At 39.3% G+C, this 25434-nt stretch overlaps 2 protein-coding genes across 3 annotated transcripts in view; both read right to left on the bottom strand.

Annotated features, from left to right (window-relative positions):
• The window catches only part of dlg3 (discs large MAGUK scaffold protein 3), an 86036-nt gene extending 79316 nt beyond the window's left edge, over positions 1–6720 (bottom strand). Inside the window, exons 1-2 of one of the 2 annotated variants that reach the window (XM_020706462.2) lie at positions 6630–6720; positions 5238–5369 (exon numbers count right to left, since the gene is read on the bottom strand). In XM_020706462.2, coding sequence (XP_020562121.1) covers positions 5238–5369; positions 6630–6654 — 157 coding nt within the window. In that variant the 5' untranslated portion in view covers positions 6655–6720. Of the gene's footprint in view, positions 1–5237; positions 5370–5909; positions 6269–6629 lie in introns of those variants that run through there. The other variant, XM_011479974.3, reaches the window with a different exon arrangement.
• A 1335-nt stretch (positions 6721–8055) lies between these two features.
• On the bottom strand, positions 8056–21707 carry gdpd2 (glycerophosphodiester phosphodiesterase domain containing 2). The gene is made up of 16 exons (XM_011479969.2): positions 21635–21707; positions 19728–19883; positions 17381–17484; positions 17185–17278; positions 17045–17104; positions 16604–16702; positions 16421–16511; positions 15602–15747; positions 14451–14533; positions 13298–13457; positions 12991–13209; positions 12763–12911; positions 10751–10898; positions 9664–9746; positions 9556–9584; positions 8056–8600 (listed from the first exon to the last, which is right to left on the bottom strand). The coding sequence occupies exons 2-16, from the start codon at positions 19812–19814 to the stop codon at positions 8533–8535; spliced, it is 1620 nt and encodes a 539-aa protein (XP_011478271.1). The 5' UTR covers positions 19815–19883; positions 21635–21707; the 3' UTR covers positions 8056–8532.
• Positions 21708–25434: the final 3727 nt, after the last annotated feature.

Genomic DNA, 25434 nt, shown 5'->3' with positions numbered 1-25434 from the left:
GTTGCCATGGTGATACTCCTCTGTAAGAGGAGAGAAAAGCTTCCAGAGTCAAACCTCAAGTTACCTTGCTGAGCCATCATTCCTGCTCCATAACACGTTTCCCTGAAATCCACAAGCAACTACATTTGTTTTTTTAATTGTAGCTTTGAATGCAAAGCTTTAGACATGAAAGCGGATGCACTTTAGATGACTGTGTGTCCGTGTGTGTCTGAAACAGAGATGAGAGTCAGCGTGTCCCAACAAGACAATGTGAGAACAAAAAATGGAGCGTTTGACTCATCACTGTGTCTGAATGTGGAGGAGTGAAGCCATGTGTGGGCAGAGCAATTTGTTGACCAGCTGACTAAAGAGCAGCCTCACTTGGACAAACTCCTGTATACATACAGACACACATGCAGACTATGTGTGGGCCTGCCTGCATTTCAAACAGAGAGGTATCAAGTGCCTAGTCGGAGTCCAGTTTTTTGTAAAGTTCTGAGTTTGCCAATTTAATTTTTTTTTGTACATTCTGACTGTCTTTATGACCATCTATGGATCTAAAGTTTATTGCTGGTTGCTAAATAAACACCATAAAAATTAATGAAAGGAAGATACTATAATAATAAAAACTTTACTCTCCACAATTTTCTGTGCATAAGTCTAGATTTACATGTTTTCAAACTGGTCAAACATGCCAAATTCATTTACATTAGTAAACATTTGTATCATCCAATCATACAATCTATTCTATCCAATCCTATGGCGTAATGCCTGACTTTGATCAACTCTTTGGTTTAAAATACGGTTCTGCACACTCACACTTGCTTTCTTTGCTAATTTGTTCATTGTAAAGGTAACAAAGGTGTTGTTTTGGTATAAGAATTCACAGCCACAACAAGAACAGACAGTTTTCTGCATTTAGATCAGTGACCTTCTGAAATATCTCTAAAATGCTCTTACCCTGACAGACCACATGAATTCCTGGCCACCAGACAAAACACACAACTCCAGTCAGAGGGCAGAGAAAGAGTTATTTGAAGAACTCGGGGCTGTTTTGCATTACGGTGGTCCTTTTTGTCACAATTACAGGAGTTTTCCCGAATCCTTTCCTGAAGGCCTGATGCATTGTGGTTGTTTTACAGGTTGTGTTCCCACCCTGGTTAAATCAGTATCAAAATAAAACCCCCACATCTATAAATGGTGATGGGAATTTGACACTGAAACCAACAACACATTGATGGAAAATTAGGGCATCATTTTAAGGCAGGGCAAACGATCAACACCCTTGTCAATGCTTTAGTGAAATACTCTGCAGAGATTAAGGGGGTTCTCTGTTTTAGTGACCCAAACTCATCCCAGCCCCCCACCGCATGTTTGTATATGAGAACAAAATGATGGACACATAGTTAAGGCGACCTTTGTTCATGACTGTGCAACCATAAACCCCTCCATTCAAGTGGGCAGTGCCAAACAATCCCAGCCTGCATCCACCTCCTCTTTACTGTCAGGAATGCATTTCAGTTACATGTTCCTCCTAAAGACAAGCTTTCACAATAATGCTGGTGGTCTTTAAGCTTTTTGACATTTTACCACATAACTCTCATTAGAAAACGGTCCTCTCTGCAATGTTCTCTACGTTCAACCTTAACGCTTTGACAAACAATCCCAATCTGTCCAACCAGTTGGTAAGGCCTTGAGTATGCAAAGGCAAACAAAGCAGAGGAAGATAATAGGATGACTAATGTTGATTCTGCACTGCATATTAGAGCTGTGAACCAGGTGCTCCTCTGCCCCGCTTTCCTGATGAGAACCACATGTTGAATGAAGCTCGGTCCTGCACCTGAGACACGCCGGCCTCTTTTTTTCTGCCACCACTACGCACCATCCACTAGATCCAGAGGGATGACACAAACTTGACACGTCAATTCTTTAAAAGGTTCTTTAGGTGTTCAAGTGGGATTAAAGGGTTTTATAGAGGAATGTTAAAGATTTTTCTCCTCCCAATGTCTTCCTGATTTCTGTGGAATGTTTTGAGTTCCTGCTATAAACGGCTCTGATCTAATGTCTCATCAAATGCTTTAGTATCTTATTAATGCAAAACAGGACCACTACTGTCTGGAAATGCAACACTGAAACTCTGATATCTTTTGTAAAGATGCTTTAAAAGTCACCATCGCAAAAAGAAATGTCAACATTAGCCAAGCACTAAAAAAAGCCAGAAGAAAATGAAATGTTCTGCAGCACAGCTTTGTGTAAACAGCACTGAGGCTTTAATGCAAACATTAAAACAACCAAATCTGGGCTTTTCTTTGACACCATTTGATTTTCTGCTTTTGAATTTCATTAAGTGTTGTAATAGATTCATCCCAAAATGAATGTGTAAAAAAGCAAAGCCATAAGGCCTTTTTACCCCTAATGCCCCGTGCAAAGTCTCAACAATGGATGTAGTGGTGCAGCATCACAGGGTGCAGTCTCAGATAAAGAGGAGTACTGATTTACAAATGTTTTAGTATTTAAACAATCCAAAACACAATGGGAAGATGAAGATGTATAAACGACTCATCTATCGTAAGGGTCCCTTTGTTTTTGAACTTGCGGAACACCTCACATACTACACACGTGTTGACAGGACTAGTATTTAAACACCTTAAAAACGTGTCCAAGGATTTAATTATGTAGATTTAAAGGTTATTTATGCAGAATGTTCAATGCCCTCGTAGGTACGGAAATTTGGCATATACTTCTAAAGCGTTTATTGACCTTAATTTAAGCCCAAAGTGCTATATAGCAACAGCCCCCTTCACCCATGCACATACACATCGTGGCAGAGCTGCCAGGCAAAGCATTAACCAGGCCACCATGAGCAATGTGGTATGTGAATGAGCAATGCGTTCAGTGTCTTTCCCAAGGGCACATCAACTAATGGGCAGGCAAAGGGGGAACCGAACCAACGATCTTTCAATCCGAGGTCAAACGCGCCACCTCTGCCCCACAGCTGCCCAAAATGTGAAACACAATAGAGAGAATATTCATGAAGAACCTTAACCTGTGACATTTAATAATATTATTATTATTTCTACTTTTTAACTGAAAGACAAAGAAGTAAATTTATTTTCAATCAGACAAACGGCTAAATATTTCTCAAGTGTACTAGTACTAGTATCTAAAGGCTGGTGGTTTAAAAAAAAAACAGTTTGGTTCAAACAAAGGAAATGCATCTTGACCTAACTTATAAATACAGACTGTTTTGCATCCAGTTTGTGTTTGGAAACAATGGAATGGACTTCAGTCTTTGTCCAGCAGTTGCTCTATGAAGTAGGAACTTATTATCAATCCCAGGTCTAGCTCAGAAAATACGATTGCTGCACTGTCCTTACTGTATTATTGTTGTAGTACTGTTGTAATATATGTCATCTGTCATTACTGTAATGTATATATAAAAAAATTGTTTCCAAAAAAGGTCTATAAACTCTGTGACTTTTAAGTCCCACTCAAATTGTCTTTTTCTAGTGGTCTTTCCATTCAGATTATGCTGTTTTTAGCGATTTAAAAAACAACTTTCATTTTATAGAACGTAGTTTCTGCAGAGCGGCAGCAGTTCATTAGAAATTCACTTCTGAGTTGTGGGCGGCACTGTTAGCGCGGAGTAAGCCTGCCCTTCCTTCCCATCATCATCCATCTGTATACAGACTCTCCCCCTAGCTTTCAGCTCTTGACTAGCCCAAGCTAGTGCATCAGAGTGGAGCGGAGCAGGGAGGGTGTGGTCTGTCCATTGTAGCACTGTCATCAAAGCTAAAAGATAATTCAAACAGCATTTATTCATCTGCTGCTGATTTATAACGATTTGAATTAAATAAAATACTCAGAAATGCAATTTGAAGCTTAATTTTCTTGACATATATCCTTCATCATCAGAAAACTGCCACAAGAACATGTTAAAAAAAGTCTATTTTCCTCAGAGTGGGTCTTAAAAACTAACATCAGACTACCTTTTATAAAAATGACTTTTATTTTGACAGAATTCTGTATTTTAACATAAAAAAACTGAAACGTCTCCTTCTGTTTACCTTTCACGAAAGACAAATTATCCAAGATTAGAGAAATGAACCCAAAGTTCTCATGGTCTTTTTCGACGTTGTACTGTGAAGACATTCTGGTTTTAAAGTAGATACAACAGATCAGCTCTGACCCTAGACAAGAGGTAAAAAAAAACCCTGGAGGTGTGTTCACTTTGCTCAGGAATCTTCCCTTTAAACTTCCTTCCAAACGCATCAACGGCAGAGGCGACTACAGTCTGTTTTTCTAACGGCTGCCTGAGTCACGGCAGCCCCTCCCCCTAAGATTCCCAGCAAAAAAATGTAGCAGTGGGTCAACAGAGGCAATAGCAGACCCAGGGGCAAACACCATTATAACAAGGCTGTGGTAATTAGAAAGGCCATTGAACCATTGGTTAAACCGAAGTCATATGTTTTCTCTGCTGGAAAGAGAAGCGAGCTTCACACTGACATGGAGAGCTCTTTTTCCCTCGCTGGTCACGAGGGTGTGGGGGTGGTTACACGCACACACACACACACACACACACACACACACACACACACACACACACACACACACACACACACACACACACACACACACACACACACACACACGCACACACACACACACACACACACACACACACACACACACACACACACATATATATATATATATATATATATAGCAACTATTCAATCAAAAACCTGCTTAAACTTCAAGCTTAATGTGATCAGCTGCACTGTTAGTACGTTATAATAACTGGTGTGTAAAACTGTCTGCACCATCATCGTGCTACCATACGTTCATGACGCGTACGCAGCGAAAAAAGGCCAGAATAAAGAAGGGTAGTTGTAGGCTTATAGCAGTGCAGCTAAATATAGGACGCCTTGTGTGCAGCTTTAATGAGATTTCATTAAAATCTGCGTATGCCATGTGGGGGTACACAGCAACTCTTTGTGAGGCAAACTGAAAGGACTCTGTCATGTAATTCAATGAGGAAACATTTAGAAAACGTGCTGCACAAATTAATACAACCTGACCTGAGTCTTCCCCCTCAGATACACTGTAAAAAAACACACACACCAGATGCACCGGAAACAAACCACATCAAAGCTGAAAACCTTCATTTAGGGAAGCTGCAATGACAGGTCATTTCAAAACAAGTCCACAGGATCATTTCTGCTTCTAAATCAGCTGATCTGCTTTGTTTATCTTACCAAGAAGAGCTTGAAAGAGATGGCTGCCCAAGATCGCTGACACTTTTCCCACACTGGTCTTCAAGGCCTGTTCCTCCGGGCTGGTAAGGTTGGCCTGGTATTGTTTGAGCAGCCCCACCGCCCTTTCTGTGTCTGCCTCACAAGAGAAATGGATTTTTAGGAGCACATCATAAAAAGAAGGGAATCTCTGTAGTAGCATTTCCACATGGATCCAGGAGCATTTAGCCTTTTAGAACGTCTTCTTTCACAGACCAAATCAACATCACATTTAACAAGATTTCGCCTCAAAAAAGTTGTTATATTGAATTTGCTTGCACTGTGATTGCTTCTGATGAAATAAATAGTTTTTTTAAAAGTGGTTTATTGTCATTACAAAAAGAAGTAGGCGTGTTAAACCTGGTGAGCATCATTGAGGTTCTGACTGATGATGGAGAAAACAGCTCTAATGTTGTTCTGCAGTGGAAAGTCCAGCTTAGGTTATTTTTCTTTTAGGCCCAAAAAGTCGTGAGTCTCCAGGGATTACAGCTGAAGTTAGCGAGGCAGTGAAAAGCCAAGCAATAACTTTGATAGAGTAATTCCCTGGCATTAACCTAAAAACTTAAACCGAGATTTACAACGTTTAAAAAAAAACACACACACACAAGAAGGGGATTTGGACTTTTCCGTACTTACCATATCTGTGAACCATGGTGTATGCCACACACACACACACAAAACAAAAACGAAAAAAAAAAATTAAAAACAACTTTTCTTTTTTAAAGCAAATTTTACGGAAAGACTTTGGTGTTTTCTTCTCCAGGTTTAGATCCAGTTAGACTCCCGGTGAGTCTACAGAGTTGCTGCAGCGCTACAGCTGGGATGTGGCAGAAAACACTGATAACTTCATGGAAAACTTCCCAAAAGTTTGGGAGCAAACCGTCCGGGAGCTTCGCGTGCTCCTCCTCCTCCCTTCAGACATGCCTCGCCTCACGCAGGACACCGCACACCGAACACAACACATCTACAACTTTACTACACCCAGTCAGCGCTGTTTTCTGCCTCCATAATGAGCAGCGCTGTTTCATCTGTTGTTGTGATTAGCATCCATTTGCTATTAAAGTCCATGTTTGTTGCCAGGGTTAATGGTTTACTGTTGTCACCGTGCATGATTAGATTCTTCAGCCTTTTTGGGGAGTTTGCGCCATCTTGTGGCGCTTCAGAATAGTGCCTAAATCAGTCCAAATTTAAAGGAGAACTCCGCTGACTTTATCAATCTGGCTGCTGCTTGGCTCTCTGGGTGAAAAAATGTTAACTGCTGAGCTAGCGCAAGTGGTTCAAGTATATTCGGGAATCCAGGCCACACGTTGTAAAATGGAAAATGAAAACGCATGGAGTCTAATTAAGTTTGCTTACCGGAGCTATTTAGCCGGCTCCTCATCCCTGTCAGAGGCTAGTGGCTTAAGGCTACATTAGCCGCTACCATAGCAGCTGCTAGCACAACACACCCAAATCTCTGTGCAACTGTCTGCGGGCGAGTTGCACTCTGGGTAATGTATGCGAATGATTCAAACGAGGCTGTCACAAATCTAGCTGCATATTTGAGAACATGAACGGAAAAAAGAACATAGATGTTAAAGCTAACGTTAAAGACACAATGAAAAATTATTAATGTCATTTATGAATGTAAAATGACTTAGCAAAAATGCTCCTGTGGAAAAAAAAAATTTAGGTTTTGGATGCACCAAAACACAAACGTTTTGGAGTCATATACAAAACCGGTGAAGACCAAAAATAATCTTTCCAGGCACTATTTCTACAGATTATATAACACATGAATACCCTGCTACCAAGCAACATTTAAGAACTTTGTTGTAATTTAACTCTAAGCCTGGCAAAATGTTTTATTCATAAACAAAGAGTACTGAAAAAAATACCAAATTCTCAATTTATTTTTGGCTCAACTGGAAATGTACATAAAACCCTTGAAAATATCGAAACACAAACATGGGAAAAATATATAAATGTTATCAGAATTTCAAACAAATATATGCAATTTAAAATGAATATGGAAAACATTTGTATATTAAAATTTTGCAATAAGTTGGACTCTAGCATGTTATAATCATATTTATTTTGTTTTCTTTACTTTAATTTTAGTTTTGTATAATTGTATTTTCCTTTTCCTTAAAAAAGCCTTGCATTACAAAATTTGTAAATGTTTTGCTCTCCCAGTTTCTGTTCTGTATTTGTTCCCTCAGGCTGCAGTTTTATTTATTGGTAATTCATTGCATGCCTGTCATGTTCAGTTGTTCAATAAAAATAAATCTTGCTGCATTTTTTCTGTCCATCCGTTTTAAACACGAAACCTCGACTTTGGTTTTAAATTCTTTACATTTTAACTCACTCTTCAAGCGACTCCTAATTGGCAAGAAATAAAATATTTATTTGTTATTTCTTTGAAAGAGAAAAAAACATTGTTCTAGCAGAATATTTCGTAATCCCACCTGTTTTGTCTTGTTAGTGTGAAATCCCCTGTGGTTTTAATTTTTAGGTTATATTATTCATTTACATTTTTTTCTGATTTAGCCAAGTAGAAGGTAACAGCAAGTAATAAAAATGTAGACATTGTGGTTAAAGTAAGTTGTCATAGTGAAAACAGGCCAAAGCATTATAGGTGCATGAAGTTTTTATTCAGTATCTTTTTTTTTTCGTTTTTCTAAACAACTGGATCTTAAATTGATAGATATGGGTAAAGCAGTAATCTGAAGGTTTGGTTCAACAGGCAGTTATATGTTAAATAGGTCACTGGGCATACATTAGGTTAAAAAAAAGACAGGCATCCACAAACATAGATTTTTATTTATTTTGTTTTGTCTTATTTTCTTTTTCCCTGAGAATAAAGTAGAGCATGTATTTACATTCGAAAAGGTAAAAATATCTTTTCAAACAGAGGATTAGATTTTGTGGCTCAGAAAACAGAAACACCATAGCTGCATTAGTCAAACAAGGACAAATGTAATAATTCAGTTTAAAAAATTCAATAAAAAGTTATTCACAGTTACATTGTGTGTTTTTCAGTAGTAAAATTCAAAAAACAAAACAAACAACAACTTTATAAAAACTGCACAAAAATCAACAGAATGCAAACCTCTGCCAATCTTTGGTGGTTTTGTTCACTTTTTCTTTCCTAAACTGTGTTTGAAATGGCATTTTAAGTTTTATGGCATTATCAAAAGAATTGCTTTGAAATGACACTAATTGTCTTCCATGCAGCTCCAGTCTGGCACTGCTGGGCAGGAAAGGATCTGGAACAGCCTCAAGGTTTCATATGCTGAGATAAAAAGGGCAATTCGGTGTCTGAAAATGTCGAACCTCTTTGTCTCCCTGTTGACAGTGATGAAAAAAGAAAAAATATTACTTATTGATGCTCAAAATCTTATTACTAGGAACAGTTTTTAAATGTGTAAAGAAAAAAAACATCTACAGCCTACTGGGTGAAATGTGTTGGTTTCTGTAAATATGTGGTTCTACTTTGAGTATACGTTCTTTTCCCCACAGTCCAAAGTTTTTAGGATGTTCTAAATTTCCCGACCAGTAAATGTAGCATTCTGGTGATAGTTATTTAAGTGCGACTGTAGACTGATGGCTAATAAAGCATTTTCCAGGCGTTGTCCAAAAACACCAATTATGTATTCCTTTGCTCTTACAAGGAATAAAATAATTAAATATGTGATCACACATGAACGTGTGTACTAACTGATGAATCTGTGATTTATTTGTGAAACAGTTAAATTCCACCTAATGTTTTTAAGTTAAAACTTTCCACAAAGTAGAAAAAGAATGACCCATAACATTTTTGGAGCTTTAGTCATACAAAAATTGGTGACACACTTGGTTGAATTTTCATAAATGCTAAGGATTAACTGACAGTTAGTTAATTTGTTTAAAAGTGGCAAACTGAGATAGTTTGAATCTTAAGTGGAATGAGGAGTAGTAACAGGAGTTTAGATTTTTCAGTGTTGGATAAACAAGCTACCAGCATCAGAACAGGCAGCCTCCATGTGGTCCATGTCATTTTTTACAAATATCCTCTTGGTTGTACTGACCTACAAACTGGTTTAAATGAAGGTTTATGAAATGTACATTTAATTTTATGAAGACTTTATGCTTTTAGAAAAAGTGTAGTAAAGTTTTTTGTGTTATCATTTTGCTGTTAGGATTATATAATTAAATTGTAAAGGCAATGAGAATAAATAGAACTAGAATTGGCATCACAATGAACTAGACCTAAAGATGACTGACATGCTGTTGACATTTTAAAGTAAATAACTTGCAGTACCTTTTCTGAGACAGGAACAGTGTGCTTTCCTGGCAAAAAAAAAAAGACAAAGATGAGTCAGTTTGTCACAAACACCAATGACTCAAACTCTGAACTAGCTGGGCTTACCACTGTAAGACGAATAGAGCTGCCATTATCAACACGGATGCAGCATCCACCAGAATCCAGATTTTTGTGTAGGTCTGATAGGACTGAAATTGCAAAAAGAAGTAACAGAAGTGTGATATATTTGTGTAAAGACTGTCATCTGGGTTATACACAACGTCTTGTGGCTCATTTTGAACAGATTTGTCGTACAGTAAAATGCCAATATCAGTTTGAAAATCTGAATAATCAACAATAACATGGCTTTCCGATCATCTTTTAGTCTATTTTCAAAGTGTTCCCAGTGGTCTTTTAAATATGATTATGCTGGTTTTACCCAAAATTTAAAAAGCTGTCATTTACTAGGACATAGTTTCTGCAGAGAGGCAGGATTTCATCAGAAAAGGGCCTCTGGGTTGTGGGCTGGACTGTTGGAGCAAAGTAAGCCTGCCCTCACTTCTTATCATCCCTAGGTTTACACTATTCCCCCCTAGTTTACAGCCCCTCACTCCCCAAAATAACATTACCGGTGCAACAAAAATGGTGAGCTATCTAGGCGTACAGTTTTGGGCCAGATCCTCAGATGAGGAAGAGGAAGACGTACATGGATCTATTTGTCTGTAAGTGGATGCATCAGAATGGAGCAGAGAAGGGAGTTTGTGGCTTCTACATCACAGCCACAAGCTTTTTCAAATGTCTTTTTCGTCTGCTCCTGATTCACAAAAATTTGAATAAAGAAATACTCAAAAATGCAGTTTTAAACATCTTTGAGTATTTCCTCCATCATCAGAAAAATGCCACCAGTACATGTTAAAAACACCAAAAACGTGATTTTCATTGGAGGGGAGACTGAAGAAATGAAAAATATGAATCCTGACCATTTTAGAGGCCCAGAACAACGTCCACAGGCATGACAGGGGAACATCAAGGTCAATATATGACAGTCATCAGACAGATTTCATGAGCAGATAGAGTTTTGCATATGATGCAGTTAGTGGAGCAACATTTTTAGCTGAACTGAGTGGGGTTGAGTGAAAAACCACTTGATGAAATGCCATGAAATGACCCTTTTAAGAGTATGGCTGCTGCTGTAGGTGGATGTGCTGCTCACCATGAACCAGTCAGGCTGCTCCACATCCTTCAGGAGGTGGCAGGAGTTTGTGGTCACAGAGCTGGCCCCCACGCACCACAGCAAAGAAAACAGCCAGCGCTCATTCACCACCCACAGGTTCACGGTAATATTGTCTGCCCTGAGTTCCCTGTCAGACACACACATCGTCAGTACAAAGACCTTTACCTTTACAGGTCGACATCCAGCTGAATCCTATGGAAAGCAGGAGCATATTTATTTTCATATTGCTTGTTTATGTAAATACATGTTGACGAACACCTACTGTGTTCACAACAGTTTTGCATTGTGCCCCATTGCACTGCTTCACTGTTGCACTGTGGAAGTAAATTCCATGTAGGTGGATTATACAAGATTCATCTCAAAGAAACTCTCTTCCTGCACAACATAGCACACTTGACCAGATTATCTTCAAAACTCAATCCTTCTGCTTTTGTTTTAATGCCGCAGCTTTGTTACATTCATTTGTGGTTACTCAGGGAATTCCCTGAAGGAATTTGAGAAGAAAAGTAATGTTTAGCTTTTATTGTTTGACATTTTTCTGTTGTTGAGGTAAAGCCTTTTTGCAATTGCTTAAGTGCCTCACAAATTTGAAAAGAATACCTGCAGGTGTGTTTTTTTGTTGTGTACAAGCCAATAATGTCATAGGGGATAATCTGACTTCCAAGGGGTATAAAACTCAATTGTAGTTAGTTGTTTTTAAACTTTAATTATTTTTATTGGTTCAAAATAAAACAAGAGTATTTGCCAGCTAAGAATATTTCTGACAATAACAAATTTTAATGAACATTTACGTATTTATTTTAAAAGGTCTTCAAGTGTCTGGTATTTTTGGGACATCTTGCAGTCTGTTCAGATGCATTTAAATGAAAACATCTGGAGAGATGTCATGCATTAAATAAAAGTCGGAAATAAGGTGCCAACCTATTTCAGACCTGGCTTTGTGTAAGTGAATTTATTGTTTGTTTTTATGTTTCCTGTTTCATTTTTTTAAATCCACTGCTCCCTGTCTGGTAAAACCTGTGAAAAGGGGACCTTGCCACTCTAAAAGCAACCTAAAATCCCAGCTAACCCATAAATGCTGCAGTTCCTCAAAAAAAAAACAAAAAAAAAAAAAAACACAGAAGGCAGATTTCAACACAAAGGAAATTTCTATTTCTTACAATTTAAGTCAGAAATCACAGGGAAAAACAGACTGGTTAATAGAAAACCTGTAATTCTTTAGTTTTGCCGGGGATCTTAAATTTGCTCGAAATGTATGTTTTTTTTCTTTAGGTTTATTTCTTAACTGTTCATTTACTATTTCTTGTTTCTTAAAAAAATACATGACCTGAAATTTAATTAAATTCAATTCAGTTTTATTTGAATAGCCTAAAATCGCAACAACAGTCGTCTCAATGGGCTTCGTACCGGTAATATTGAGGTCATCATTGTTTTACTATATTTTCTGGCACACATTGCCTAAACTGTTGGCACAATTCTGCACCGAGACTGGGGTAAACATGGCAGACGCTTGTCTTTCCCTCATTGCTTCTGTATTCATCTTACACTCATTAAAACACTTAACTGCAGGTTGGAGCTTGCAGGGACACCCAAGCACAAACCTAACATTCATAATACATACTTCATGATCAGCCATGCTTGTGTAAAACAGTCAATTACACACAAATGTCTAAAACCTGTGAGAAACCTGTGTCAAAACACATGTTGAGTGAGTTCCTTTGATGATGCATACCTTCAGGTCTTGTGACATGCTGCCACACGCAGCTTTATTCTTCAGCAATTATTTTAAGGTAAGTTACTCATCTGTGCGACACGACAGGGGTATTATTTAAATTCTTTCCCCCCGGAGGTTGATCTTGCACCTCTACATTGAGGATCATCACAATGATTCAGTTTAACAGTCCCTCCAATTCCCACTTCGTGTTTGGTTCCTAACAGCTACACACATAGAGACACTGAAACTACAGTTGACCTGTTTTCTTTGCTTTTACCTGATTCTTTTCATGCTCAGTTTGTTGTATTTCACATTTAGGTGTCTATCATTGTTGATTTTCATTTCAGACAAATTGCTGTAAATGTGAACGAAGCCTGGTGCAGTTTCTTTCACCCATTTTCTTCTATCTGGAGGAAGCCAAAGGATCTAGAAAAAATTAGATCAAATAAAATCAAATTTTGCAATCATCATTATTTTTCAATAACACCAAAAGGATCAGACTTACAAGTCCTGGGTTAATGTCAGACTTCCGGATGGTGTCAACTATGGCTGCTGTGTCATCACTGTCCGTAGAGGTCTTTTCTGTTTGGTAGAGATCAAAGATCACAGAAATATTGTGCTGTTTGGCCAGCTCGAGGAGCTGCAGGAGCGAAAGTACGGTCTGATTTCTAGCTGTCTGCCTCTCCTCTTCTGAGAGCTGGGACACCGACCAAAAGGGATCTTTCTAAAAAGACAGATTAAGACTTGTGTTTGGGTTTTATGCCACTTACTGTCAATGTGTGGAAAGTCGCATGTAAAAGCCAAGACCTCACCTTTAAGAACCATTCTCCTGCATTCAGATTCTGTATTTCCCCAAAAGTCAGGTCCAAGTTGCTTGTAATCGATCTTGTTGGGAAGCTTTCCTTGACATTTGTGGTTCTCAGCAAGAACTCACTCTTATTGTCGTGCATCAAGAAGGGAATCCTGTCTTTGCTAAGTACAAAAACAACAACATGTATGTATCTTAATGAAGAAATTATACAATGCAGGCTCAAAGTATTTGTTTGGCATTTTTAAACCAAAAAATCAGACCTAAATTGTGTCACTCTAATATTATCTACTCGCAAAATGCCAAACAGAATTCCATAAAAAGATGAACAGTTCAATGTAATTTTACCCCAAAAAAATTCCACGCTGTAGTTATCAGTATTCCACCAGTATATGTGGCAGCAAACTCAAAGTCCCACCTATGTCGTTTTCCAGGACATAGTTTCTGCAGAGCAGCAGGAGTTCATTTAGAAATTCACCTCTGAGTTGTGGGCGTGACGGTTGGCACAGAATAAGCCCCCCCCTCATTTTCCCATCATCCCTTGGTTTACACTTATTCCTGCTGGCATACAGCCCCCTCACAACCCCAAGCTATCATTAGCGGTGCAACAAAAATGGAGAGCATTATCTAAGCTATCCAGCCGTCCAGTTTTGAGCCAGATGCGGTGAGGGATGTATGGAGTGGAGCAGGGAGCTTGTGGCCTGCCGAGTGTAGCTTCTATGACACAACTACGAGCTTTTCCCAACAGCATTTGATCGTCTGCTCCTGATTCACAACGATTTGAATAAAGAAATACTCAGAAATGTAATTTTAAACTAAATTTTCCGTGTGTTCTCCATCATCAGAAAAATGCTACAAGAAGATGTAAAAAACACCAGAAACACAATTTTCATTGCAGTGTCTTTAAAATACACAACGTGTTGGTACTGTCTGCTGGAGGAGTTTGTATAACAGTGTGACTTGTGAAGAGAGGTGTCTAATGACACCATGATTCAATTACAGAAGCTGGGTTTTTTGCCCCCACGGCTTTGAAATCCTCATCCTCAGCTGAACAGTGTGAAAGTGACAATGAACATGATGAGAAAAGATTGCACAGACTTTTGCCCGCAAAAATAAGAAAAACAAAATCAACTCATGCACCAAGAGAGAGGCTGTACCTGATCTGCACATCGGTCTCAAAGGCCATCACACCACATGTGACGCTCCTTTCAAACGCCATCATGGTGTTTTCTGGAGCCAGCTTGAAGACATATGGCAGAGACAGTCATTTTCTTACTGCCCTAAAGCTGTGTGAACACACAGACACACACACACACACCACTCTAAATTGTGTTAAATGAAGCTTACTGATGACCCAAAAACAGCAAACTAACAAGGGAATGGCTGCACAGCATATGGGCCCACGTGCTTCTGGACATTTCCTCACACCTGAGCTGGGGGTTGACCGTATGCCACCGCGTGAGGGCATGAATGGGAAAATACTTTGACACTTTGTCCAAATAGTAGCCTAACTACTGTGAAGTTTATACAAGCTGTAATAAAAGATAAGGTTCAGTTATTTAGAAAAACGAGTTAGGTAAGTACAAGCTCAACCTAGCATGGTGTAATAGACTAAGACATGTTTATTAATAATGAAGCGGGTAAAATCAAAAGGCCTTTCTTTTTCTAAGGAATAAGTGGGTTGGAAAAGGAACCAGTAGCTTCCATTTAGGTGGAGCTGATTAAGCCATTGCTAGCAAGTTTGAGCATGTTTGTTATTTACTTTACTTTACTTTACGTTTACTTGAAACGTTTTTTTAGGTGAAAGGAGGCCAAGATAAAAAAAACATTGCATTTCTTTTTGCAGAGTTTTAATCAAACTTCTGGGACTGTCTCTACAAAACAAAAACCTTCTTTTTAAATATTTCTAAAGATTTGGGATTTACTAAAATGTTCTGACCTGGATTTTTTTTTCTTCGTATTTAGGAATTAAATTTACAGAAATTCAAGGTATATATATGTAGTTTTGAACAAAAAAAAAACTTTTTTCATATTCTATTACATTCCAAAATATAATTCGGTGTGCCATTCAAAGGGAAACTGCAAAAGTATTTAAAAGTCTATCAAAACAATATCAATCAAATAAAATCATTTTTTTCTTTTTTAAACAATTTATGCATAAAAGGTTACATTGAATCATCACAGATTTACTCAATCTGATGTTTCATGTAGCTCTACAAAAAAAGAGAATTTCTGATGATTATTTTTCACACTATATTTAAGAATAATTAAGGCTTTAATGTGTTCTCCAATCAAAATGAGTGCTTACCATTGGAGCGCCTCTGTGAGCAATCAGCTTTGGTTTTTCTGGTAAATCCTTCAGTTCTATGAAACATGGCGACTGAATGAGGAGGGGGCACAGGAAGATAGCAGCTGACACAACGGCAAACAACACTAGAATCAGGAACCTGGATTCTGCAAGGGGAAAAAGAAGAGATCATGTCAGAGGCTCTCTACTTTGATTCTAGCAAAAGGCCTGGACTGGAACGTCTTCAAACTTTTTGGGCAGGGCTTGGGGGGAATAACCACAATTTGAAAACAAAGCTAAAAAAAAACAAGGCAGAACAACCCCCCCCCCCAAGAAAACTCACTGAAAAGTTTTTTTCTAAAGATTTTGGCCAAAATATACATTATTATCCTGTGTGAGAAGGAAAAATTGTATGTGTGTGTATATGTATATAAAATGTTAGCATCCTTGTTTCTGATGGTTAGAAAGACTTCATATGTGTCTAGTGTGATTCCTGTCAATTAAGGTTTTGCTCAAAAATAAAACAATTAATCTAACAATTAAAATGCACAAAGGAGAAAAAGAAAACAAAATTAGTTGGTTAAGACCTCCATGCTCATCGGTAACACTGCCAATGCAGAAAATTTGGGACTTTTGATCCCTACTCCGAGACACAGTGGAGAAATCCTCATAGTTTGGACCTGTTTGCTGCTCTGGGGCTCAACAATTGATCGTGGATTTCAGCTAAATCACAACATAGTCAGGACATCTGTTTGTATGTTCAGTTGAGTTTTTTTTATAACTTGAATTGCATGAACACATTTTTGTGGACTCAGTTTGTAGCCCCTTTCCCACACCTACTTGTTTTAATATTGTGGAAAGCCTGGAAGACAAACGAGCTGATCAGCGTCAAAGCTGCTACCGCACCAAACTGCAGGAAAGGAGCCGTCGCCTGAGGTCAACAGGGAAAGCATAGGATGCTCACTTCACAGCCAAGAGACACTTACTTATGAAACATGTTATGATTTAAAGCTCTTACTACACCTGGAGTGAAAGAGGAATTGTTGGTAGCACCCTTTTCCACATCCCCACCATCACAGAGATTCCACCAACAATGAATATCGCTCCAAAAAAAAGAAATATCTGTGCAGAAATCAAATTCAATTGTATCTACATAAACTTGAGATTGTGGCGTAAAAGATTAATGCCCGATTTATACTTCATAGCAATCGGCTCAATTGCATTGCGCCCCTAACACAATTGCATAGTCTAGTTTAAACTAAAGACCATTGCATCTTCTAAATGCTTGAAATAAGTTTAGTTTAAATGATTCAATATGTGCACTATTGGACTATGGGCGTGAAATTCCAATTGCCGATGATGTCATCAGCTTGTGTCACATTTTGTAGCAATTGGGGCGTTCCTTTCCGATGGCCTTGTGACCAGTGTGCCATGAAGTATTGACCGGGCCTGCCAGTTAAATACCTTGTGCAGCCAGTGCAAGTCCAGCTTCTCTCCAAAAATAATTTGAGTCAATGCAAAGAGCTGTAATTAACAGAAAAAGTGCAAAAGGTTAGGAACATAGATCTCATCATTTGATCATTCTGCCGTCACTGTTTCCTCACCAGTAGCAGAATGCAGTAACTGGTTAACACTGCAGAAAAGATGATGATCAACATGAACCAATTGAACCAGGACTTTAGCCATGTGAATAGCTGCCTGCAAATGGAACAATGGAGGTTCTGCAGATTACAGGTCATCAGCACAGACAAACAAAACAGAAACAAAATGGGCTTTTGTTTGGCTTTGGTGTTCCATTACCCGTTTAGCTCCTCTTGGTCATTAAATGAAATGAGACAAATGTACAGCCAGGACAGGGAGAGCAAGGACACCACAGCGACGAATGAAAGCCAGCAGCATGGCATCTGCAAGGAGAAATACATTTTGGGAGCATTGCTTTGGCAGACTTTCAAAGTAATAAGAGAAGAAAGTGTTTGTATGTAGTGTTGTAATAAACATGGAACAGTGCCAACTTTTTTTTTTTTTCGCTAACAGGCCGGTTACCTGACAGGGGAGTACAAAAAAAGACTTTGATGTGTTTTTACTGACACTCCTGCACTCTATACACCTGTTTGCACAAAAAAGAAAATGGTCTTCAAAGTATCTGTTGGACCAAAATCCAGATGATCTTGTTTGAACCTGCACGTATTTACTTTCCTTGGCAAACTTTCCCATACCTATTTAAAATTGTATTTCCTGTAAGTTGTTTTTCTTGTGTACTTTGCTTGTTTTCTCATCCAGCACAAGTAGCAGCGGTTATTTTAATGCCTCAGTGTTTCAAAAAGAACAAAGTTTGGTTTTGCATTGTTTCTAAAGGACAGGTTGGAGCCAAAAGCTTTCAAACAAAAGACTAAAATCAGAACAAAACTTAATTTCCCACAAGCCTGTTTGATCCAGAGCTTTTCTTCACATCCGCTGGACCCCTTTTGGGGTCCAGAGATTTATCTTTGACTTCAAGAAACCAGGTAAAAGGGGCAGCACGGCTCCAATGCAGTACTTCAGAGAAGACCAGTACACCCTCATCGCCCCCGCAAGAAATGAGTCGATTGTCCTGATTAACCTAAATACACTAAAAGCCCCTGCACATCAATGCATGACCCAGAGCAATCCATTCATCCACAGAAAGATCCACGAAAGAAAAGAGCGGATCCAGACCCAGGCAAACAATGAGCACTGTTAAGAAGAGGCTTAAATCTTCTATACATTATTGTTTTATGTTTCCACTTTGATTATTCTATGCATCAGCAGACCTGAAGTATCCATACACTAGGTTGAAATATTTGCGGTTGATCACACTTTAAATCCTGTCATTGGGCCTGTCCGCCATCTTGGATTACTCCATGTTTTGCGTCCTTCATCTGGGACTGTCTCACACTGTCAGTGCTCTCTCACTCCTCTTTCCTCTTTAATTCTCAATTTACACACAAACGTGAACAGACCCTCTCATATCCTACCACTACAAATGGTTTTGTTTGACAGATGTTTTGATAAGTGGGTTTCATTCATCATAGTAAAATGAAGTTTTAGTGACACATCATTGTTTCTTTAGTTTTAAAGTTTTAAAGGGAAGTTTGTTCTGAATTTATACACAGTGTTTTGTGAAATTTGCTAGCTGAGGACACTTGTGCTCATATTACAAAAACCATTCGTACAGTTTTTGGATCGTAAATACCGCCTTTCTACCTCATATTATTACCTTTTTACCTTTTAGTTATTGGTCCAATTCCACATCAGTACTCAGTTTTACTGAATATACAATTATTTTGTTGTTTTTTTTAAACACCCAGTTATCAAATATCCATGAATAAGCCCTGATAGAAACCTAATATTGATATTAATCCCCACCAAAAATGCAGACATCCTTGGAAGCATTTGAAAGTGCAGACAAAATTGTTTAAAAAAGAAAGTTATTTAATAGCAAAATAAAATCAAAACATTTTAATTAAACTATGAAAGCCGATATTTTATGACAGCCATTAAAAAAAATTATAGTAAGCACGTAACATTAAATTTTGATGGAGTTGAAATCTATCGTATTTTTAGTTATTGATAAAAATATGAACTGGAAATGTCCGCTCATTTATAACACAAAAATTTAAAAATACACACATTATGCAAATACTGAAAATACAGTAGCTGGTTTCTTATACATGCTTACATTCTTTGGTGACAAAGGGTTTCACATGTCACATGACTATGATGACATGTTTTGGAAATGCATGTAAGAAGTATTTTCAATTACTCTTCCTTTTAAAAAAAAAAGAACATTTACTAATTGGCAGAAAATAGTACAAAGAACAAAAACGTATCTTCACAAAAATAAATTTGTTAAAGTTTTAGTGCATTTTGGCAATCAGTGTTTAAAGTTTAAAAAAACACCTTTCAGAAACACATAGAAAAGGGAGCCATTCACATGTTTAGAGACAGTATGGCCTTTACATGTATGTGTATGTATTTGTTTAAACTGGTATTATGTAAATGCTTTTTGCATCCTCTTATGTTACAACAGGTTCTTTAGGCTTAATAACGAATATTTGTTTACCTCTTCCTTTTTGTAAACTTTCTCATTCATGACATGAAATGAACAAATATTCTCCAGACTGCTCACTTTTCTGTTGGTCCTGCTGGGCTCCCTCCAGTTGCAGCTGTAGAGACCCCTGATGCACCCCCTCCAGCAGCTGCAGACTTGATGCATCTTGTCTCCTCTTCTTTCACAGTCGGGAAAATGTTCTGCTTTAGGCACTCGAGCCTCACTGCTAAAAATCTGGAAAATGCATGATCACTGTTAAGATTTCTGATCTCTTTTGGTCCCTTCACCCGCGGGACAGTGAAGCAAACAGTGAGTCGGGGGTTCTTTGGGTATTAAGGCGCTGCCTGCTCAGAAACCTGCCTCAATAGATCCTGTGTGCTGGAAGAACTGGAACCCCTGGCAACGCTCACAATGACCACACCATGGGGCATTGAGAGTACCCCACAGTTTGCTCTTTTTCTATTCAAGCCTCCGAAGCAGAGGCACAGTGACAGGCTGAGCCGTGCACGGAAGACGTGCGACGACTGCGAGCCGTTGGACATTGCTGCACACTCAGATTTAGTGGTTTATGTCATGTCTTTCTGTTGAATCTCTGCATGTTGGGGCAGATCTGGTGGCAGGTTTCAGTCCCCTTTAGTTGAAGAAGTACTGGCACACAATGTCACCAAAATTGAGCAATCTGCAGTTTCTGTTGAATAAAACTACCTCCATGCTACCTGTTTCTTGTTAAACTTGATTTGACTTGGAGTTTTGCCAGTTTTTTCCCTTCACCTGGATGTCTCAATTTTCCTCTATAAGTTAAACCCCCAAGGCTAAAATTCTTCCTTAAGGTTGACCTTGTCACAGGTTTTTTTTTCTTCTACAGGTCAGGTGTGTGGTATGTTCTCAAAAACGGAGAAGGGTTTTAGGAAAATACACACTTTCTACACACTTTCTCTGACAAGTTCTTGTGTGAAGGTGAAAGTCAACCTGTCTTGTTAAAAAAAAGCATTGCTTACAAGGAAGCTTTACTATAAAAACATGTTGAGCAATGGAAATGAATGTCACCAAAAGCTCTACTTACAAGATGACAAAGAAAACGAAACACAAAAAAGTCCCTGTCACATTCTCTTACAAATTGAATGACAGCTTCTGTGAGGTTTGATAGCCTTTTCTTGGTGTTTTTTTAAATACACAAAACTTTACCTGCAACAACTTTAAACCATGTTCAACAACATCTTCATTGTGTCAAATGTGATCCAACACTCTGTAAACTACAGGACAAGTCCAAAGCAGACACTCACACCTGTTTAGTTTAGTCGCGCAGACACACCTTCCCATTTTGTTCATCCACACAGATGTTTTGGGAAGTCAGCGAGCTCTTCTAATTAAACTTGATGAGTCTTAAGATATCCAATCAGACAATCAGATCCTCCCAAAAAGATAAATCATTGTCCAGCGATGAGAGGGAATGAAAGACAAGATAAAAGAACTTGCTCTCGCAATTAAGCAGCTCTGGTGGGGCAGTCGGGCAGCAGGGCTCCTTCTTTTTAGATTAAAAATTATACTGTCCTGCTCTGACATCACTTTATCTTGGAGATTTCCCCCTACAGTTGACCTTTCCTTCTTTATTTTCTAAAGGAACTAACTGGTTTCACAAGCTCAGCTTTGACAGCTCTCAGAAGTCACTGGACGCCTTCTAGGTCATTCCTCAACAAACTACAACAGGATTTGGGAGGGTTTACCTTCTTCAAAGCTTTTGTGTACTATGACAAATAAAAAATAAATAAAACATCCTCTTCACAAATCTATCTATCTATCTATCTATCTATCTATCTATCTATCTATCTATCTATCTATCTATCTATCTATCTATCTATCTATCTATCTATCTATCTATCTATCTATCTATCTATCTATCTATCTATCTATCTATCTATCTATCTATCTATCTATCTATCTATCTATCTATCTATCTATCTATCTATAGAGATCAGAGAACTCACTGTGAATGGGGTCAGGCGCGCACTTGTTTCCCTCGCTGGGAGTCTGTGAGCTGCATGTGAAATGCGGCACAAGAGCGTCTGCTAATGAATGATGGGTGGAACCCAAACGCACAGAATGGGAGGACACAATTTCAGTAAAAGCGAAAGGGGGAAAGATGGCTGTCTGTTGCGCTCCCGCAGCGCGCCTCGCTAAAGGTGGGTCTGCGGCAGGTGAGACAGTTTGTTTATCAAAAGGAAACCCTAAGAATTTGGTATTTGTTTTGAAAAATTTACCTGGTAGGAAAGATTTTAATGAGTTTAGTTCAACAGAAAACAAAACGCAGAAAAAAATACTTCCTTATGCGCAAAAGGCGCATGAACTCCTGAACCACTGAGGTGTTACATGGATTCATTTCTGACTGTGACATATTTCTTGAGAGAAAAATCCAAAAATAGCCATCAGAATAGAACAACGACATATACAGATTTCAATTATTTACAATTACAGTTTTTCTTAGTCGCTTTAGTACAATTCTGAGATCAGAATTGAAGTTTACAAATATATGTGTGCATTTCTCAAAACAATTTGTACAAACAGCAAAACACTACGGATTTCTTGCAAAAGCCTGTAACTTGCTCAAAATCTTTAGTTCATCTCTCAAAACTAAGTGCCATCAGAATGTCAAGTCCTTGTGTCATTGTCTACGAACAAGACAGTCAAATTACTTAGTCGTGTTGTCAATATAACTGTGTAATAGAGGGAGGTTCTGATGTAAACTATGGCTAAAGTTTTGATGACAATTATTGTAAAATGTAAGTTACACCTTTTTTGTTTGATTGCAAGAGACTGGACAAGATTCACATTTACACTTTTATTGTTCATATTGTAATTTGTTGACAGACCATGTCATACCGACATAGAAAAAACCCACTGCAAACAGTAACACAAAGGGAAAAAAAAGATAGGACAATATTCTGTACAACAGTACAGGCAGTGCAGTGGGAATTGGTGTGGTCTTCCTACACCTCTTGTCGTTCCTGTGTGTTAGGCCACAAATTCTCATCCACATCACAGTGAATATCCTCTCTTGCAATGCAGCGAAATATGTTTGTCACATTATGACAACTTGGTCAACCATTTTGCAGTTAATGACTTATACGATGAATGTTACAGGCACAGCCCTCTGCTTTGCCCTCATCTTGTTGCTTTTCACTTCAGTTAATTTTCTGATGATGTTCACCTGGGACTGCAGCTTCATCAGCTGGGACTGGCCGTCTGCTGGTCATGTGGTGCTCCTCTACCAGGAGGCCGGAGCCTATTAAAGCACACCTGGGAGCTGAGCCTGGCAGAGTCTGGTGAATTGTCTCTGGCTGACGCTCACTACGATCCTGACTCTCTTTTGGCTGCATGCTTCTGACTAAGCTGTTTTCCTCAGGTACGTGGTGGGAGGTTGTGATCAGGCAAGTTTGGGGCCCCATACATTTTCACACGCAGGTTGAACTGTGTTAGACACGCCAGGTAAGGGGTTGGTGCCATTTCTTGTAATGTTTTGTATGTTTGTATTTAGACTAGTTAGGTAGTCTTTTGTTCTTTTGATTTATGGGTTTAGTTGCAGAGTTAGGCCTGGTTTTGTTATATTGAGTTTATTTATCTGGCACAACCCAAACGTCACTTCCTCCCCCACAGGTAATTGTTTTCAGCAGCCTGAGTCTTTGAATATTATAAACCATAGTTATATACATCATTTCTGACTTCTTGTCTTATTTCATGGTTGTGCTGTTGCGCCCTCCCCAGGGACGTAACAAGTGGGGGCTCGTCCGGGATTACACAACCATGGAGTAGGCAAGTGGTTTATTTTGTTGTTATAGTTTGCATATTCTTGTAGAATCAATTATGAGCTTTACTCTGCAGGCGTTCCTTGATAGTCCAAGGATCGAAGTCCTTGAGTCTTGTCGTAAGGCCGACTTATTGTGTGTTGCCGCCCATTTTGATAAACCTGTGTCTAGACATGCCATTAAAAGAGAGCTCAGGGCTGAGCTTGTAGAGCATTTAGTGGAGTTAAAGGTCCTTGTTGCCGGTGTCCCGTCTGTCTCTAAAGCTGAATCTGCCGGTGTGGCTGTTGAAAGCAACGCCGTGGTTGTTGTCACGCCTCCAGGAAAGGTAGAGGGGGCTGAGGTCCCTCCTGCGACTTTACCACGCTTTGATCCTTTGTCCCCCGAATTAGGGAGTTCTAGCAGGGATGCTAGGCTTAAGCTTCGGCTCACACGGCTACGTCTGGAAGCAGAGGAGAGGGAGAGGGACAGAGAGCGACGGGCAGAGTATGAGCTCCGCCTGCGGGTTCGCAGAATGGAGATTGAGGCGGACAAGGAAGTCCGGCTGAAGCAGCTGGAGGTTGAGGCTTTGCAACACTCGGCAGCACAGTCGTCGATTTCGGTAGTGGCAGACACAGCTACTGCTTTAGCGGTTTCTGACGGGAAAAGGGGGTGTGATGTGAGCAGAAACATAGTGATGGTACCTACGTTTCATGAGTCTGAGGTGGATTCCTACTTTAAAGCTTTTGAACGCATAGCAATAGCTCTTGACTGGCCAGAGGACATGTGGTCCATATTGCTCCAATGTAAGCTGGTGGGGGAAAGCTCAGGAGGTTGTATCCTCTCTTTCTGACAGCTTACAATGCACAGTCCTGATGGAGTCTGGGATTTATCCCGCTTGACCAGAGGCAGGTTTTTTTTTTTGGCAATACTTAGTTGTAGGTCTGTCTTTGTACAGCCTGTGTTGTCTCTGTCATCTGTCCTGGGTTTTTGGGCACTGGAATGCGCATTTGTGGCTCGTGTTAGCACTTTGTTTCGGGGTGCTTTTCTTTGTGCCTTGTGCTGACACTTTGCTTGAGTCATTTTGCTCATTTGTGTGAATTTGTCATTTGCACATCTTTGGACACCAGTTTGTGGTTTTGAGTAATCTTCTGCTTCAAGTCCCCTGGTATTTCTTAGGCGGATGTCCAACCACAACCAGCACCTTATGCGTTGGGCGCTGTTCGTACAGGACTACAACCTCGAGATGCACCACAATCATACTCTGTGTAGGTGAGTGTTTTTCTTCGTGTGTGGTCTGGACTTGTAAGGGTGGGGGTGTTACAGGCACAGCCCTCTGCTTTGCCCTCATCCTGTTGCTTTTCACTTCAGTTAATTTCCTGATGTTCACCTGGGACTGCAGCTTCATCAGCTGGGACTGGCCGTCTGCTGGTCATGTGGTGCTCCTCTACCAGGAAGCCGGAGCCTATTAAAGCACACCTGGGAGCTGAGCCTGGCAGAGTCTGGTGAACTGTCTCTGGCTGACGCTCACTACGATCCTGACTCTCTTTTGGCTGCATGCTTCTGACTAAGCTGTTTTCCTCAGGTACGTGGTGGGAGGTTGTGATCAGGCAAGTTTGGGGCCCCATACATTTTCACACGCAGGTTGAACTGTGTTAGACACGCCAGGTAAGGGGTTGGTGCCATTTCTTGTAATGTTTTGTATGTTTGTATTTAGACTAGTTAGGTAGTCTTTTGTTGTTCTTTTGATTTATGGGTTTAGTTGCAGAGTTAGGCCTGGTTTTGTTATATTAAGTTTATTTATTTGGCACAACCCAAACGTCACTTCCTCCCCCACAGGTAATTGTTTTCAGCAGCCTGAGTCTTTGAATATTATAAACCATATTTATATACATCATTTCTGACTTCTTGTCTTATTTCATGGTTGTGCTGTTGCGCCCTCCCCAGGGACGTAACAATGAACTAATGACTAGGTGTTTTGAGGAGTAAGACTATTGCACAGTGAACTA

Source organism: Oryzias latipes, chromosome 10 (assembly GCF_002234675.1).
Source record: "Oryzias latipes chromosome 10, ASM223467v1".
NCBI lineage: Eukaryota > Metazoa > Chordata > Actinopteri > Beloniformes > Adrianichthyidae > Oryzias > Oryzias latipes.
This window is presented reverse-complemented; position numbering and strand designations above follow the sequence as displayed.

Excerpts from the sequence above, each read along its gene's own strand:
- gdpd2 (XM_011479969.2), bottom strand. The coding sequence starts at position 19,814 with ATGCATCAAGTCTGCAGCTGCTGGAGGGGGTGCATCAGGGGTCTCTAC. Across the intron at positions 17,485-19,727 it reads CCAGCAGGACCAACAGAAAA|ATGCCATGCTGCTGGCTTTC; the intron begins GTGAGCAGTCTG and ends TTCTCCTTGCAG. Across the intron at positions 13,458-14,450 it reads GAGACCGATGTGCAGATCAG|CAAAGACAGGATTCCCTTCT; the intron begins GTACAGCCTCTC and ends TTTTGTACTTAG.